This window comes from Ischnura elegans, chromosome 3 (assembly GCF_921293095.1).
Source record: "Ischnura elegans chromosome 3, ioIscEleg1.1, whole genome shotgun sequence".
NCBI classification, from domain to species: domain Eukaryota; kingdom Metazoa; phylum Arthropoda; class Insecta; order Odonata; family Coenagrionidae; genus Ischnura; species Ischnura elegans.
The window spans coordinates 4,498,546-4,517,315 of record NC_060248.1 but is presented as its reverse complement, the minus strand read 5'-3'; the positions used below and the strand labels follow the sequence as shown (position 1 = coordinate 4,517,315).

The 18,770-nt window shown below is 40.0% G+C and overlaps 2 protein-coding genes across 3 annotated transcripts in view; one reads left to right on the top strand and one right to left on the bottom strand.

Annotated features, from left to right (window-relative positions):
• The window catches only part of LOC124155342 (signal peptide peptidase-like 3), a 73,265-nt gene extending 59,201 nt beyond the window's left edge, over window positions 1-14,064 (top strand). For both annotated transcript variants that reach the window (XM_046529080.1, XM_046529082.1), the window contains exons 8-10: window positions 8,446-8,561; window positions 9,806-9,950; window positions 12,736-14,064. In XM_046529080.1, coding sequence (XP_046385036.1) covers window positions 8,446-8,561; window positions 9,806-9,950; window positions 12,736-12,804 — 330 coding nt within the window. In that variant the 3' untranslated portion in view covers window positions 12,805-14,064. The remainder of the gene's footprint in view (window positions 1-8,445; window positions 8,562-9,805; window positions 9,951-12,735) is intronic.
• Window positions 14,065-14,066: 2 nt separating this feature from the next.
• LOC124155344 (DNA-directed RNA polymerase II subunit RPB3) lies at window positions 14,067-18,054 on the bottom strand. The gene is made up of 5 exons (XM_046529084.1): window positions 17,833-18,054; window positions 17,580-17,751; window positions 17,274-17,454; window positions 15,069-15,275; window positions 14,067-14,482 (listed from the first exon to the last, which is right to left on the bottom strand). The coding sequence occupies exons 1-5, from the start codon at window positions 17,916-17,918 to the stop codon at window positions 14,304-14,306; spliced, it is 825 nt and encodes a 274-aa protein (XP_046385040.1). The 5' UTR covers window positions 17,919-18,054; the 3' UTR covers window positions 14,067-14,303.
• Between the last annotated feature and the right edge of the window lie 716 nt (window positions 18,055-18,770).

Genomic DNA, 18,770 nt, shown 5'->3' with positions numbered 1-18,770 from the left:
AAATTTACTTTAGAAAGTTGTATAATGTCGTCTGCTTGCGGGCCGAGATAGCTTATTTTTAAGCTAAGCTTCGCGTGGAGATCCAGAGGATCGTCTGCTCCCGCAACAGTAGTCAAGTAAATACGCACGACGTCGAGTTTATGGAGCAGTACTGCTTTAGATAATGTGGGAATTGTCTAATACCGTTAAGACTCATTTCTTCATCATGATAACTCGTGCAATAGCAACAATTGCCCACTCGCACACTTTGTGTGCAGCAGTGGGCACTCCCAAGCCCCCAAGCGCTCCAAAGGCAACAGAAGGTGAGGAGCTCGGGGTGGGGAAAATTGGGGCTTCTTATTGGCTGTTGGTATTGGTAGTTTTTCATAGTCAGACCGCATTTTATTTTTCATCACGTCACAAGAATTCAGAAATGCATTTGGATAAATTGCGGTAGAAGAAAGAGATGTGGATTGAATGGAAGAATGTTAATGGCTAATAATTATAAATTAAATCATGAATTCAGACGTTTGCGACCCTTAAGAAGACACTAGAGAACGAATTGCGGGTTGCGTCACGGCAAGCAATTGAGCGTACTAACCAGGAAAGCGCAATTTTTTCAAACGTACTAACCAAATTCTTTTACCTGTATTTTGTTCGGATGGTACCGGGACCGAGGGAAATCGCCGTACTAAGGAGGAAAACGTACTAAGGAGGAACGTACTAACCAAGTTCCACTGTAGTCTATTGTATAACTACAAAATTGCCAAACTCTTGAGGCATTGGCAAATTTTCACATAAACTTCGGTCCTGTTGAAGTTAAAACTATTTAATTTGCAGAGTCAATATAATAGTAATTCAAGGTACAACGATGTTTCATTTAATCTCTTCGAGAAACAAAGTGGGTCAGTTTTAATAAGCAGTAAACATCCTCCCCTGGCTCCATTTGTACCATGAAGCGGAAGCCCACAAAATAAGTCAATGCGTGCATGCTGCTGTCACCTGTGTGTTGAATCACTGTTGATTTATTTGCACAATAATGAGAATGTGCAAGCACTCGAAAGGTCGAGTTGAGTTGGTACTCGACTCTAGATCTTTGAGTACCGTTACAAATGGTGAGTGGAGTAGTTTTGGATATGGAGGCCAGAATCTAAATCAGAATGGCAAAATTCTAGAAAACCTTATGATAGGTAGATATTAGTGATGGGTCGGTTCGATTCCTCGATTCTTCGATTCCTCGATTCTCGACCAAGAACCGGAATCGAAAACGAGTACTTGCCAAGGTGAAAAATCGATTCCGATTCCAGTAGTACTTCAAAAGACAAAATATACGACCGCGTTTCCAACAGTCATTTGAATTTTCGCGCCACGTAATCGTAATGACAAAACACATATCTTAGAGGGATGTGCGAGTACTCGAAAATTAAAGTCGATCGAGTTGTTGGTACTTGACTCGAGCGTTTCGAGTAGCATTACGGATGTCGAGTCGAATAGTTAAGGTTACAGAGCTTTCGAGGCTAGTAGGTCCAGCAATCTGCCGACAGGAAGCGCTATCATGAAACTCATGTAATAATGCAGTTTTTAAAGCCGATAAGTCATTTTAATGCCTTGGCCAGGTAGTTTCAGCTTGCACGAATACACAATAGTTGTCGACGTGGGCGCCGAATACCTTTACGGCAGCCGCGGCGGCCGATCGTCTTCCTACCCGGCGCACACTGGTCCGAAATCGGAAAAAGCTGGAATAAAGTCCAAAATGATCTTTTTGGGGATAGAGACTTGAAACTAAGCGTAAATAATTATAAATCATTACTAGATATAGATTTATATGCCATTTTACATGTATACGAACCTTTAGTGAGATACAGAGGCCCAAACATGACCAATTTTTCGATGCCACGCAAGATATCGTTTTTCCTCAAAAAAACTTTGAATTTATCCAAGTGGTTTTGTGTAGGTATGAGTTTTATGGAATAAAAAACGCAATATTCCTTTGATCTGGTGCTTTGCCTATACTTTCAATGACTTTTGAAGATTTTGGCTCTCATTTGTCTGGTTTTACGACGCAAAATGGCCAACCCGTTTTTCACGTGAAATTTGACATAAAGTAGACATTATCTTTCGTTTACGAAAAATATAACTCGGAAAATTTGAACCACAATATAAAGTAGAGATTTCTAAAGAGTACTAATTAGAAATCTCGGAAAAAAAAAGTCTGCGACGAAGGTAATAAGAGCGATTTTTCAATCGCCCGTCAAGGCTCAGCTACACGCCGCAGAACTCTAAGGCTCAGTAACTGAGGCCGATTTTTCAAGTTTTTTAAAACATTAGTCTTGAAAATCGTCATTTAAAGCATGGATAATCGTCTTCATTGACTTAACACTAAACTGAGGATGTTAAAAAGGATTATGTATAGATCGACTAGAACATTTAGCGCATTACTCGAGTGAAAATACTAAGGATTCGATATTTTTCGGAACCATCCCACGCGTAAGAAATATGCCTCGGGTATTGAAGTAAAGTGAAGAGATTAAGTCAGCATGCTTAAGAGAGAGAAAAATGAACTGTTTCCATGAAAGGCAACAACCGACACCCTTTTTCCCTTTCCACCTTCGCCGAGGTGAGTCACGCGGAAGGGGGAGTTTTCACACCACAAGGCTCTTTTAGCCTTTTTTATTATTGCGTCCGTCCGATGTGATATTCATTTGTAGCGTTTAGTTTCTTTCTTGAACTTAGAAAAGCAAGAGATTTTAAGGTTGATTAAATGACGTGAGAAGTATAGAATTTTTTTGGCTCTACAAAACTAAAGTTTAGTTCTATAGTACGTTCGCTTCGTCCACTTGAACTCCATGAAGATTCAAGATCCAAAAAAATCGTTGATATAATTTTTAATAAAAATTCCAAAGTCTCCATAATCTTGCAATTTTGGTAGGAAAGTACTTGCCCAATCACACAAGTGTGTAGCAAAAGGCAATTTTCTGCAGGCAGTAATACTGTAACATGGAGACGTCAAAACCTGCTGGCTGAGCATGTAGAATAATTGGTTTTTCTGCTTGAGAATTTGAAAGGGCCAAATATTACATGATTCATATATGTAGTATGTAATCTTTATTAGAGCTATGAAAATTTATGTACTCAGGGCTCTCTCTTGTAGTTTGGATACATATATATGGTCGACATATTATGAGTGCCAATATTCTAAAGTAATACCTATCATGTAACACCACTTTTCAGGTATTTTCTGTTTTGAAATTTAGCTATTATATTTTAATTACATAGTGATGATATGAAAGATGCTTTTGTCAACCGACTCTTTTACAGAGTAATATTTTTTTAAGTGGTTTTCTTGTTGCCTGGAATTAAGTCATATTTTTCTTGAAGCCTATGGCATCAGAATCGATGGAATCGGTATCGGTAGAATCGGAATCGGGATCGGAATCGATAAAATTTTGGAATCGACCCATCACTAGTAGATATGTATTCCGTAGTTTTAAATTCCATACTAACAATATTCTTCTGAGTGTAGAAATTATTTATTAAACATTACCCCTGCCACTAAAGGACTTCAGAGCGAATAAAGGTCTTCATGCTTCAGATCAAGTTAATTTTTTTATGCCCATCAACATTTACACTCACTTTCTGATGACTTCTTCCTTGGTTGAGTATTGTGCAGTCCCATTGCTCTCTAAATAATTCTACTTTAGCCAATGTTATTCAAATGTTCGTTAACCTTTTCCCAACTAAAGACGTAAATATACGTCTGACCGTTTCTTGACCCGGGAGACGAAAGCCGTATATTTCCGTCTGAGATTTTCCTATGTAGGTGAATGGATGCCGAATATATACGTTTCATAGCTCTTCCCTTTTTTATGACAGTCGCAGGTGTGCGATGTCTTTGTTTCAGGACCCAACACCGCTGGGCTTAGGCCGTACCCTTGAAATCTCAGAGCAGGTACCCGGACCTCTCGTCTTATATTACCCCTCTTGGCGGTTAGGGAGTGTGGTCATACAATTGTTTATCCAGTCATTTTGCAAAATAAATATTTGTTCTTTTCTCAAAAAAATAAACTAAGAATTGAATTATTTGTCTTTTGAGCAGCGTTTACAATTTTTAAATGAAATTCTATGATAAATATTAACTTATATTGTGATTTCAGTATAAACATCAACATGGAAATTGTTGCTGCATTAAATGCATTAATATTGGTGGTAGAGCTTCATTCAAAATTTAAAAATTCTCAGAATAAAATGCGGTATTCTATTCTAAGTCTGCAATTTACGTTCAAGCAACAATAGGGTAGTTTCCTTCATCAAAGAAAACGAAAGGCATTGATTGCAATCCGTTACCCGCCATTAGTGTATTCATAATATATTTGGCTTTAGAAATCCCAGTTTAGACGAATGGCAATGGTCAATTTTATCCTCATTTGAGAAAGGCCAGATTGGCGCCCATGCGATGCCACTCCACGTGACGTCTCAGGGACCTAGATGCTATACGAGTAGATAGGAGTTATACGTCATCTGAGATTACCAATGCATGCATGAGGCACAGAGCTCAGGGAAACATGTCTTAATAATCACTTATTAAAACTGGCTAAGGTCGGAAAGTTTTCTTTGTTTGATAAGGCATTAATAATCCTTATTTAACCTCTTCCCTACGCAGGGCGTGATTTCACGGCCTGAATTTTCTGATGCTAAAGAAGGAAGGCCGTGTTTTCACGGTTTCGCGGTCAAGCATGCCAAGTGGGTCCCAACCGCCATTAGGGTCCCTCGGCGCTAGAGGTCCGACCCTTTCCTATTGTCCGTGTAGGGATTACCTCGGCCCATTCTGGCTCTCAGTGTCCCACTCAAGGAAGGTGCTCATGGTCACTTATTTGTTTATAAGGTGGAATAACTAAAAACGTAATTGCTGCATTTTTTTTTTAATCAATGCGAGTAATTACATTCTGTATGTACTGCTGATTGGTTCCAAATTTTAAACGGAATTCTAGCATTCATATTAACGGAGTTGATCATCACCTAGAACAATTTTTGGAGACGCTAAGGTTAGATGTTTAATTGTTATTTTTATAACTCACTAGCAAGTTTATAGGAGCGATATTGTAATGATTTACATCTAAAAATATACGTTACTCTGTTAGCTACATTCTAAGTGTACATTTGCGGTGAAATTCGATACAATATCCGATTTAACTTCCATGAAAAAAAGCTCTCAAAAGATTCTCTCAGTTCTTTGTCGTGAGCCAAAATTACAGCGGCTATTTTTAATAACCTCTTATCAACCTTTAAATACAAAGGTATTAAAAACGAATTTTGCTATAAATACTGATTAAAGCATATCCTAAAAATTCGTAAATTTAATGTACCAATTGGGAATGTTTTACGTAGACACATGTTGTGAGAAGCATTCCATACCATTGCAGGGATAAGAACTGCTCTACCCAGGTAATTACTCTCATATTGTAAGTACTCTCATTGGTGTAAGTATTCTCCTACTGAAATATGTACGTGGAAGATGATAACCTCACTCCTCTCGGAAAAGCTCATTTGGCTATGATATAGTGCCGTTTTGCTGAAAACCCTAAAAATAACCGTAGAACTTCATTTAAAAGTTCTACAGGCATTGCAAAATGAAAGGAATACATTGATGAACTGACATTTAATGCAACAGTAACAATTAAAAAAATTAAAATTGCACTGGCAACAATGAACTGACCGCAAAAGTATGCCGTGATGGGCTGCCTTCGGGGAAAAGGGTCGAGGATTATATTTGTCCAGTTGCCGCGGAAAGGGTCCGGGACCCCGCTAGGAAAGGTCATTAAGGGGAGGAAGCGACTACCTGCACTGTCCCAAGCCAAGAAAAAACTCCGTACGGGGCGAAAAAGAAAATTTCAAACCCTTCGTAGAGCCAAAAGCAACTTCCCGCGAAGGAGCTCGGCGCGAAAAGGTTATGCCAAGTGCTACCAGCCAGCAGGGTACTCAGCTACCTGCTTGCATCCTGCATCGTATCAGTGCTCAAAGCCTCGCCCCAAGGTCATCTCACTTGCGGCAGCAGGAACCAGAACGACGTCACACGGAGTTTTCCCAGCATTCATACTTAGCCGTCGCATTTTCGCGCGCTTGAAAATTTTCACTTTTTATTGGATCGCAGAAAATAGATATGGTCATTGAACATGTTGACCGCTCTGCCGTTCATAATGAGTGGAGTCGAGTGGCTTCCTTCACGCCACGCAAGTCACAGTGGGCGGCCTCCGAGCGACTGTTACAAAGTGGATTTCTGACGCCGGAGTGACCGGAATCTATTGCTAACGTATGGGCCAGGATCGTTGTGGTGTCAGAATAGAAATATTTATTTTAAAGTAAAGTACAAAAACACATTTAATGTTTAATGATCCGGGAATAGTTAACGGAATGAAAAACACCAATGGCGTCAGAGAACATATCTACTACAAACATCATGGCGGTCAACGTGTTAAAAATCTAAGAGCGTGAAATACGTACTCCAGGAGTAATAATGTTTCGATTTAGGCAATAAAAAAATAATAGGAGAGCACCCTATTGCACCATACAGCTAATTCATATAAACAAAGCATGATTGACCGTGAAGCAATGGTGCTGGTAGGGTTATAAACCCCGAAAGGAAGGAGACCAACTACGCTCGCAGTCTGAGATAATGTGGAATCCCTGCTATAAAGGGTCGAAGAAGGTTGGTGCTGAGAGTGTGTGATTATCTGCAAGACCCTTCTTATCGAATGTCCAGCAAAAATGCTCCGTGCAGAGGGGACGGAAGAATCTTTCGGGGCTCAGTACAGCAGTCATGCTAAGGCAAGAACTTCACCGTCCCAAAAGGGTTAAAAAAAATGTCAGTTTGTGTAATGTCTTGCGTGGAACCTGCTTGGTATGAAAGTGCTATAGTTTGCGTCCCTTCAGTTTCAATTTACTGAGATTTTAAGAGTATTTTTTTCCTTGGTCTATAGCACCCATTGCATGATTGGGATTGTAGGTGCGGTGGCCTCTCTCCTGGAATTATGAATAGCAAAGCTGTCGTGTTGTCAAATGTCTTATGGCTTTCCTTTTCAATGTATTTATTTCGACTCCTCTGCTTCAAGGCAACTTGTTAATTCAGGCACGCTGCGATTGACATTGGTATTGGGGGGGAGGTGGCGTAGGGAGTGGGGGAGCACTCGGCTGCTCATCTAAGGATCACCAATCCCAGGTGATGCGTGTGGACGCCTGTGGAATGAAACCCTTGCGGTGCAAGGAAGGTACTCATCCAGGATGTGTGGTGCCTGTGGCTTGGTTTTGTGTGAGCTCTTCTCTCACCGACTCAATACAGCATTTGGGAGTGAGTGATAGTGATGAAGGAACGGCAGCTTCTTCAGCTCTCACTCATTCAAGCTGTTGGGTGCAAAAGTTAACGTTGATCTGTATCTCCTCATAGGATTGTCATTCTGTTTTTGAGAATTATTATTGTCAGGTCACCTACACATGACAACTGTACACTAGTGAGAGTCATCATTTATATTGGGTATAAAAACTTCTGTCCATGTATGATTTGTCAGTGAGTCAAGTGGGTGAGGGAACAGCTACTATGGTCATTAGGTGTAATTTATCCACCGTGGAGGAAGGAAGGTACCGCAATTCCATGTGAAATATATTTATTGGAAGACCTGGCTTTTGTCACAGTGCAGCATCATTTTTGGTTGAATCTCTACTATAGGATATTGTGTGCAAATCATACATATATGTAAATTATAATAAGAATTTGAAAAATGAAGAGACCTCTATTTTCAAATGTTTCAATCCATCACGGATGTACGCCTATTCACGACACAAAAATTGTGCCCTCAAACCGTTCCACTGACAAGTTGAGGGCATCACATGCTTCTGCAGACCAGGTCACGGCTTCTGTGCTGCCCCTCAGCCTCACGCATAAGTCTTGTGTTGTTCATTGTTATTTTCTGGACCTATAAATTCATGAGCTGACCCTTTCATGGCATGTGGTTGAGTTCAATTCATTTTGGGCAGAGGTGTTATTCTCAAACAATTGTAAATGGCAAAATTGAAAGTATAAATCTACTAAATTAATTATTTGTTTTTTTCCGGTTTGTAGTTTTGATTGTCTCAGTAGCTTTTTAACTCTGAATCAGGAACAGCTCTAAATATGCCAAAAATCTTCAATTTTTTGCTGAGAATTCTACATGTGAACCAAGCGTGGAGGTATAGGAATCCAACCATATATGTACATGGAAAACTTAGTATGTTAGTGGAAATATGCAGGATTTTAACTAAGAGAGGATGGAGATTTTTTCGGGAGAATTGATGACCAAACTTAATGTGTGGGAAAACGTTATTGGTTGGACTTAAAACCAGGGATGTACTTTACTGTTAAATGTGTATATTCTCAATAATATATGTGCATAAGATTAGTGTTTCATATTTAGGCCATGAGTTGATTGTATATTTCAGGTCATGCCTGGTCTTCTGCTGTGCTTTGTGCTGAGGTACGATGCGTACAAGAAGTCTCAAGCAATACACTTGGGAGAGACGGGTGTTCCTACACCTAAGCATTTCAACAAGATCAGGTAATATGAACTGAGAAATGTACATATGTATAATGATTTGAGGGAGAGTGCCGTGGAATCTGAGACCCAAGTGAGGCCTATTGCTTCTCTATGGGATTAATCAATAATATTTGAAGCTCTTGTATGTTTATTAATTTTTTTGAGTAGTAGTGGTTTACTGTGCAATGATTATAGTCACCCATGTGTTTACTCATATATTTTTGTAATTTTTCCTTGTATGTGTACGGAATTTAAATTAGGCATTATCTACTTCATTAGGAACAGTTTCACTTAAAAATTATTACTATGATTTCCCGTTCACAGAGGAAAAAAAAATTCACGTTTATTCTCAATAGCAGAAAAATTACTAAAATAAAAAGAAAAAAAAATGAATTAGCAATGCATTGAAGTAACTATAAGATCATGTGTGTGTGTTCAATCAGCAAATGATCTCATTAAACATTGCATTCCTCGCTCATTCTTAGAACACAACAACACTCTTTGTTTATTATGTTTATGTAACACTTGCTTGCATGGTGGTGCACAAACATCCCTTTTTAAATGTATTTGTTTGTGTTGTGCTGAAATTCAAAGACATTATTATTATTCCTGTGAAAAGTGTGATACGCAGCTAATTTCAGGACTAGGAGCACGAAATTACTATTCACAGTATTAAAACAAGAAAGAATTTAAGGTGAGCTATCTTCCCTGAAGTGGTGAATGTGCAATAGGTGTGGGGTGCTTTGAAACCACTGCACTAAACGACGCCATGCCGAGTAGTTGCATCTCACACCAATCCCCGGAATACAACTGCTGTCTTTCCATCTTCCTGCAGCAATCAAAAAATTTAAAATAGGAAGGAAATCACCAAAATTGTGGGAATTAATATTTTTTGTAATGGAAAATATCCTGTTTGTTTCCTCCAGTATTTTATACTCCACCAAATTGTGCCCAGAATTACTTTTTTGCTGTTTACCTTAGTTTAATACCATTAAAACAAAAAATAACTGCAAATACGAATGACTACGAGAATTATGTGGGTTTCTTCAACACCTTGAGGTTGTAACAAGTGCTTGATTTGTGGAGTGATTTCTGAGGGATTATGAGCTCTCATTATACTGGGCTTCCACTGTATATGCTTTTCATTGTTAAAAAATCACAAAATTGTGTCCACTCAGTCTTTTATTCTGCCATGAAAAGTGCTATAGGAACAAAAATTAGGCTAATTATTTATCTGCCACTGCATGTGGTTGCTTTGCTTGCAGTTACTTCCACTGTTCCCTGATTGGTTACTTTCTGGGCCTCCTCACTGCCACCGTGTCCTCCGAAGTGTTCAAGGCCGCTCAGCCTGCGCTCCTCTATCTCGTGCCCTTCACTCTTTTGCCCCTGCTCACCATGGCCTACCTAAAGGTATGTACTATCCTTCTACTCCTCCCATGGATTCCTAATTAACACATTCAATGCAGGCCCGATTTTCATGAAAGTCATCAGAATCGGCCGATGAAATAAGACAAGAATACAGAGGATTTTGTGCCATGACTTGCGTTCAAATGCTGCTATTTACAAACGGCTCACACTGGTCGAAAGAGGGAGGCTTGCTGAAGGCCATGCACAAGATCGGAAGACTCGGAAGTGGATATTAGTCACGTACGGAGGCGGAGAAAGGGCTCCCGGCCCGACTGGCTGAGAATGTCAATTGACGCGCTCCGTATCTCGGCTTGGACAGGACCACGTCAATTGACGTCCTCCACGCTGAATGTGTAAACAAGAGGTCACACCCCTGAAGGAGGATTGGATGTATTCTCGGCGAATGCTGTGTGATATGTTCAGAGGACTGCTGCCTAATCAGGGACTGGAATGCTGCTGATGTTTTGATGACCAATGCGGCCATCATCCTCAAGTTTATATCAAGGGAGGACTTTGATGTGTTCATTTGCAGTTGCCTTTCCCTTGGGCTACAACCTAGTCGCAATGGAAACGATTGTGCATTTCTCTGGCCCCTGCAGTTGCACTGGTGGGAGTAATTGTCAAGTACTCCTGGTAGGGGCACCCATGCCTGTTACATCAAATGGTAGGATCCCAGACAAAAAGTTGTCCATGTGATGCTGTCACTTAAAAAACAATGTTGGAATGGTAGTAGGAAACCGTACCAGCTATCCCTTCCCTGAAAGCATGGAGTACATTCAAATGTGACTTTAAAACTCATTGAACGTGACTCATCTGCAATGGATGTATCTTGTTCAATGAATTTTTGAGGCTGAGGAATATCAGAAAGGTAAGTAAATGGAATGTAAAAGCTCCGAAGGGGACCATGAGAAAAAATTCTAAGAACTAGTGGAGGATAGTATCAGAGAGATTGGAGAAATGCAGATTATAGAGGGATGGGATATTAAGGGTGGGATAAGATTAAGACTGGAATAGTCAAAACAGCCGAGAAGTCAATTGGCTGCTTGACAATAGAAGGATGAAGTAAGTGTGGATAACGTAAGAAACAGGGGGAGAAGGAAGTGGACAGAGAGGAGGGCATGCGGATGGATGAATGGGGAAATAAATAGTGGATTAGAGGGGCAAACCAAGGAGGGGAGAGAGTGGACGAGGCAGTGTGAGGAAATTTTCAGCAAGGAGAGAGAGAGTTGACCACTCTGTGGTAAAAATCACTATTGAGTGGCAAAAGAGGGCAAGCCATGCCAAAAACTAAAGTGAAAGGACGTTAACGGAATATGAGGAGGTGGTGGTGGAGTGTGTGGAGCATGAGTGTGATGGTGGAGATTGGGCAGCAAGGTTGAACGCAGTGAAGTGGTGGAGTTGGGGTGGGGATCGGAGACATGGAAATCGAGAGAGGTTATTTTGGAATGAAGGAAAGTGGTGGGCAAGGAAAATACCCATTTGAGCTTCGGAAAAATGTAAGGGTGGGTGGGTAGTAGGTTTTGTGAAATATTACGGAGGATGTGTTGGATGGTGATGACGAGAGGATTTCGTGGAGACAGTTCTCAATCCACTACCACAAAAGAAGAAATCTGTGGGATACAGAGGCAAAAGGGCTATAAGCCTAATAACGCATTCAGTGAAAGTGGTACTCCAGATTATAAGTAGACAAATGTTGGCAAGGGCAATTGGAGGGCGATCAGTTTGGTTTCAGAAAAGGGAAGTCAACTCGAGATGCAATTGTGATAATGAGGTCCCTGGCAGAGAGGAACCTATAATATGACCAGGACGTGTATGCCTGATTTTTGGATTTTGAAAAATCATTTGATAGAAAGGGCTCAGTAGAGTTATTGGAGACTTTTAAGGAAAATGGCATTGATTGGAGGGATAGGTGACTCATTTGTAATCCATATGGCCCAGACTGCACAAGTGAGGGTAAAGGATGGAGAATATGAGTGGGCAAGCATTGGGTTGAGTTAAGGCTGTCCTCTATTGCTTTTTAATATGTACACTGAGGAGATGGTGAGGCAAGCGTGGGCTGAGTTGGAGCAGAAGTGGTGGAATGATGGTGGCAAAGCTTGCAGATGATCTGGTGTTGATCAACCAGTTGTTGAGAGGCCTGAAGACTCTAGTGGATACATTAGATGAGTGTTAAAAGGAATATGTATGGCAATGCTATACATTTTGGGGGAGTTTTCCCTTCTTTTTCATGTTCCCCTAATGATCTTTACGTACATGTTTTAAGAGTAAGAATTATTGAAGTACAAATTCTTTTAGATACACATTTTAATTCATTTTCAACTGTATTTAATATAATTACATTGAAAAACAGTAACTTATTGCTTGGAGTTACTCACATATCCATTACATTATCTTCAAAAGAAAGGTGGAAAATCTGAGTAATAGAATAGTCCCCTATTTCTGGATGTTAAAGGACTCAATGAATATTTGGAAATGAAGTTAAATACATTCAGTGCTATGCTATGTTATAAAAAGCTTAATTTTCTTCACCATCAAGTTAACTGGATCTATATCGAGTCAATATGCCTGACAAGGCAAAACTTAACAAATCTTTCTGCATGAAAGTAGTGAACCAGCCAAGAGCATGGCAAACTTCATGATTTGTAAGGACAAATGTATCCATGATAATGCCATGGAAGAGATTCCCTGATTTCATTCATACAATTCAAATCACATGACTTTTCCCTGGCCTGCAACAACCCTGAAATATGCATACATGTTAATGGCCTTGGTTTTGTATCTTTCCTAGGGAGATTTGAGGCGCATGTGGAGTGAGCCGTTCATCACTCATCCACCGGCAAAGCACCAGGAGGTCTGACAGCCCCTTGGCGTGCTGCTGCTGAGTTCATAGAGAGAGGCTTCTGGAGAATATAGGCCAACACAATCCCAAACACTGGTCTTCTCACCAATAAGGAGACCTCTGCATTCCTTAACCCTGTGACCCCAGTGTCTCGAAATGGTTCGCCTTTGACCTTGGCATGTCCCTCCAAGGCAAAGGATTGATAGCGTTGTATTTTGCTTTTTTGGTCCTATGCTGTGGAGATCTGAAGGAATTATGGTATTATCTGTGCTGTGATTGAAGCACATTCGCAGATGAACACCTCTTTGGGACCGCAATGAGTGTGGGCGATTGAAGTATGATACTACTGTTTGATGAGGGAGCCGCTCACACTGTGGCCTCCCATCTGTATTTGACGTGGTGTGATGGGAAGCCGAGGTAGTGGTCACGAGAGGTAATGCATCTCTATGCTGCAAAACAGTTGTCTGAAATGATGATTAAGCTACTTGGTAATAGGGGAGCAATAATTTACTAAAAGAATAAATTAGTGAAGTTCATTTTATTGGCGGGCTGTCATCAACTTGCTGCAGCCTCGTCATTCTAATTCAGTGTTTCTCTGCCCTCCGGATTGTGTGTGCATTTGCGTCTGTACGAAGTGTGAATGACTGCGTCTTTTGAGTGTGTGAGAAGAATTGTTTGTTAGATGCGCAAATGGGCAGACTGCGAACAAACGTTGTTGCCTACTCTTCAGCGTTTTAAAATGTGATTGAGATTTGTTTTGAGTGTGTGCTTTAGATGCAAGGTCGATTTGAGTCAGATTGATTTCTCTTCGTCTTATTTTAAAGGTAGGAAATGTTGGCAAATAAATTTTGGCCAATGAATTCAAGGTACCATGGTTCCTGCAGTCATATTTATTGCAGTGATGCTGTCAGTTAGCATTTCTTATTTTGTTTCATAGGATTGTCTTTGACTACTGCACTCTCATTCTTGAAAAGGCCATGCATTTTCTTTTTGGAATGAAATGAAGAGGAGATGCACAATTTTCATACCTCTTTACTTCTGTGTACTAGATGTGTACCTGTTTTTGTTACTTATAGAATGTCCACGTTCTGTCCTTGTTTTTATTGAAAGTATTGTTTATACATTTGCAAATGTCTTTGTTTAAAACAGGAGACCACATTCAATTTTCTCCAGTGCCGTAAATCATTTTACCTTCTCACAAATTCTAAAGAAAATGGTTTAAATATTTGTAATCCCCTATTTTCTCTATTGTTTTTGAAATACAAACATGACACGATGGATTGTTGTTTTGACTCTTGGACAAAGTACACCTCATCTTTATTGAATGAAACAAAGCCAGAATCAGCAAGTCGTTATAGAGTAAACTCCGCCAGTTAAAACAATCAAATTGGTACAAAATTTCCCAAATATTTGACTCTTCCAATGCTTAGATTTTCTTTCCTTTAAATGAAAGGCCAAACCCAGATAATACCATATTCACCACGTACATAGTATAATGTATGTGATCAGTCAGGCTCTTAGATAGTGAGAGGGTCGTTTTGAAGTTCTTGGCTAAGCTGTGTCTGCAAATTGGATAACTTGTTCTTGAGCACCAGAACCCCCATCATGACTATGTTCTCTGGTCGGAGGGATCCACAACTTTCCACATTGAAGAAAAACTTGTTTGGCTTAGCTTCCCACGTGTACGGGGCTTGATCTGAAAAGGAAAAGTGTTGAGTGATAAGGCAAAGGTAAAACGCGATTGTTTTCATTGACTTTGAAACTTCAACTAAGGGCTCCAAGTTGTAGCAGTACCAGGTTTAACCTCCCACGTAACCCATGTGACCTCAAACAAGGTGGTGGGAGGGATAACTGCTCAATGAGTGCCCGGCCAATACACATTAATTGTTGTGGGAAATAATTCCAAAGTACATACCAGAAATCAAATCATTTTCTTTCTGATCCACTGAGCAGACTACTACACTATTCAGGTTCCTTGACCCTCATGGAAATTTTAAAGAGATGTACTGTAATATTACCAACGTCCAACATCTAGAACCATAAATTTAGGTAAAATTGCTGTGGGAAGTGATAAACCTGGATGGGGAGGTCTTTAGCTCACATCGTGTTCAAATTTTCTCATTGAAAATGTCGCCAGAATGGATGCCACACTAGACTTAGGACGACTGTTGCCCAAAAAAACTTGAATCACAAGGGCAGTTGGGGGTGAGCCAATTGAAAATGTTATGCAAAGATGAAGAAGTAGGAATTTGGGTGGTTATGCTCATTTCAGCATCACTCACACTGATCCTCCTCCAACTCAGTGTACTCGCTCTTGGGCCATTCATCCGGTTTGGGGAAGAGCGTGTGTCGCATGGAGTTGTCTGGGTCGTACTCGAAGCACACTCCAGCCGTAGGGTTCCACTTGGCGTGCTCCTTGGCAAAGCCCTTCTTCGCATACGCCCTCAGCTTCAACTCCTGACCCTTTCGAAGCTTCACAATCAGAATCTCTGCCAAGCAAAATCATCAAATATTATTTTACACAAATGAATCACCACACTTCATGAGCACTGGGTTGAATGGACCAATTCTTTCATTCCGTACGTAATTCTATACATTTTTCTTAAGAGATATAAATATACCTCGTGTATTTTTTGAGCCGCCTCTCAATTTACGTCGAGCAAAACCCTTTAGAAGCATTTTCTCTGGCTTCAAAGACTTTCCCAGAGATGTACATAATCTCATGACTTAACTATGTATAAACATTTTTAGGAGCAGCACATTTTGTTTTGACTAAAGAGGGCCAACACAAAGACTGTATACAATGAGTTTGCCCTACATAATCAATATATTTCTCATCGAAGCATTATTTACCAATGATGAGCAGTCATCAAGACCCCATGGTTAAACGGGCACTGGCTGGGAGCATCACGCAGTTTCCACGTCACAACAGAGGAAGCCAATAGCAATCAGGGGGCTGGTAACAACTCAGTAATGACTTTAAAAGCTGCATTGCTTATGCATTCTTCATAAAAATTGATTTGAAGATCTGAAATTTGGATCGTAAGGATTTTAAACACTAATCAATGATTCCAAATGCTTTATTTCAATGTATAAATTTTAGTGATCCTTCCTTATTCTATAATGCCAGAAAAATACTCCATTCCTATAAATGAATGTGTAACACTAAAGGTTGTCTACTGTGCCAATGGCAAAAACTTAATATGCAGTCATCGAGTGTCTCTCGCTCTCCAGAGAAAAATAAATTTTTATCCCGGATACATATTATGTGCCTCCTCCTGTGAGCAAATCCACAGTAATAGTAACGATTCCAAATATTTAGCTTGAGTAAGAATGCCTTGTCTGAGAGGACCACTCAGGGGAGACCCCTGTTGGAAATCGATTTTCGTTGCTGCTTGATGTGCATTTTCATGGCTTTTCAAAACTCTCAGCTGCATGGCAATGAGTGCAAAGCAATCCTTTTATTTAATTTGTCAGTAATAGAATATTTGCCCTCGTAAGGAATACCATTGAAAAGTTATGACTTTGATAGGTTATTTGTTACAAATATAAATATTGGAAAACAGAACATTATCACAGCTAATACTCCCTTTGCTGTGTGGATTGTTCTCGCTGCCGGTGGCATGTGTGGCGACTTGAAAGTGAATCCATTTCTATGCAACAACACAAGGGGCCCACTCGTGAATCCTCTGTTGTGGCATTGGCTTACAAAATAACACTGGTTCACACGTGCACTGCCTTTCCTTTCCACACTCCGCTTGGTTCCATCCCTCAACGTTTACTCTTTAGAGCCTCTCCACACATTTCATCTTCCCAAGCAAACACCAGCCACCAATGATTATCTTAATGCGCCGATGCATGCAACACAAAGTTGAACAAAATATCTTCCCAATGGTGTTACTCTACAGTGGAGAAGTGGAGGGATTGGGCGGAGGATGAGGCTAATGACTCGTGCAACAGAGATGATGACGCATTCCCTTGAATATGAATTGTTTGCATGGCTCAGACAAGCAACAGCTCCATCATGACTGCGGGCTTTAACGCTTATTTAAGTGGCAGCGAAAGGGGTAAGTGTAAAGAATGCCACGGACCGAAGCATCGGATTAGCATTTCCACACAGATCTATCACTTCTCCTTCCAGCATATCACTTAGCTTACGCAGTGTAAATATTGTACAAGTATTAGGAGTGTATATTTGAAAGAAAATTTCAACACATATACGTTGGTATTTTTTAGAATATCCTAGGAGAAACCGCACAAATCAGTCTAAAAATGCCAGATGGAATACTTCCCCGTCAGATACTATTTTTAAAGAGGCCTGCAATAAAGGGTTACTGTGAAGTGACAATGCAGCTTCTGGAGTTCTTCAAACTTGCTATTGAAGCTGGAAAGCGTACCGTGCACTGGGAAAAACAATTATTTTAGCATAATCGCAGCGAAGATAGTAACCACTGAATTAAGTGGCAGGTAGGAACCCACTCACTCACCATCGGTCTCTCCGTACTCGCTGGCGTCTTCTCCTCGGTTTCGAGAGGTCACGGGCACCACTCTGGCGTCGCTCGACTTTAAGTCTGCAGTTGTCACGTGCCGCGTTTGCTCGTCAGTGCATTTGACATCCAACGTGAACTCGACGCTACATTCTTGACAGAAATCTTGACAGGTACAATCCTAAAATGATGTCATTAAGACTAATTCACTTCACTTGATCCATTTCAATTTTGGCCAGTCTAAAATAGCAGCAACGACGCGAAATATATAATTTTATAATCATTAAGACCAATAAGTTTACGTACTCTGGTATATTGCATACGATCAACAACTTCATCCGATGTCAGCGGGATCAGGCCTATGCGGTGGGCAAGAAATTCGTCGCTTAAAACAGTAGAATTGGCTTCCAATTGCACCCAATCAATAGCCATGGTGGGAGTTTCAGCAATAAGGACCCTTCTAATGCTATTCGCCACACTAAAATGCAAATGGAATACTTAAGTTATAAATAGGAATAATGTGAAATAGGATGGACATAATCAAAAAAGCAGAACTTACCTTAATTCTGTATCCTCTACTTGAAATTTAACATACTCGTCGGTCAGTTCACTGATGTGAACCGACGGCTGATTAGCATACGGCATTTCGTCCAATCGTCTGAACACCGATTATCAAAGACAACTACTGCCAGTGAAATTACTCAACTGCAAAATTGTTTACACACTCATGTATACACTCACTTCGAGCTTGATTTCAACTGGAAATGCGCTTTTTTCTCTGTTCATTTGTTTTCTCTAATTTCAGCGTCGCACGAAAGAGAGCCGCGCCAAGTAATTATTTTTTGAAAGCGGTTTAACATGGTTTAACTTTAACACGGTAAAAATAAACGATTCGAAATGTACAAATATGAAATATTTTTATTCTATATAGAAGATCTCGTGTGAATTAGTTCACTTATATTCCCTATTAAAGGATGAGAATGTTTCGATTGCATTTGGAAAAATACTTAACAACTTTTAACGGAAAGAAGTTTTAATAATAATCTTTTTCTTTGAAGTTGTCCAACGACAAGAACGACCTAAAACTCTACAAATGAATATTATATTTCCTAGCGCGAGCTACCTCAGGTGCATATGGCAATGTACGAAAAGGAAAGTAGACGAGATACAAAAAAATACAACGGACAAGATACAAGTTTATGTTGCAATTATTTCGAATAAATCCATTCGGGTATACTTAAAAAAAATGTATATTGAAATAGCATGGTTCCAAAGTAATATTTTCACTACGCACGGAAGGAGTTCACTTTTGAATCGCTAAAGTGGCTGGTGGAAGAATCGAATCTGCTTACTAGTACCAGTAAGCTAGTATTAGCTTAGTAAATGAGGCGGTCTGCTCACCTGTCATTATTTTTTGTTTTTTTTTTATTTGTTAAAAATTTACTACATTATCTTAAAAATTTCTCAGCATACAGGCCAGGCTCTTTTCAATATTTT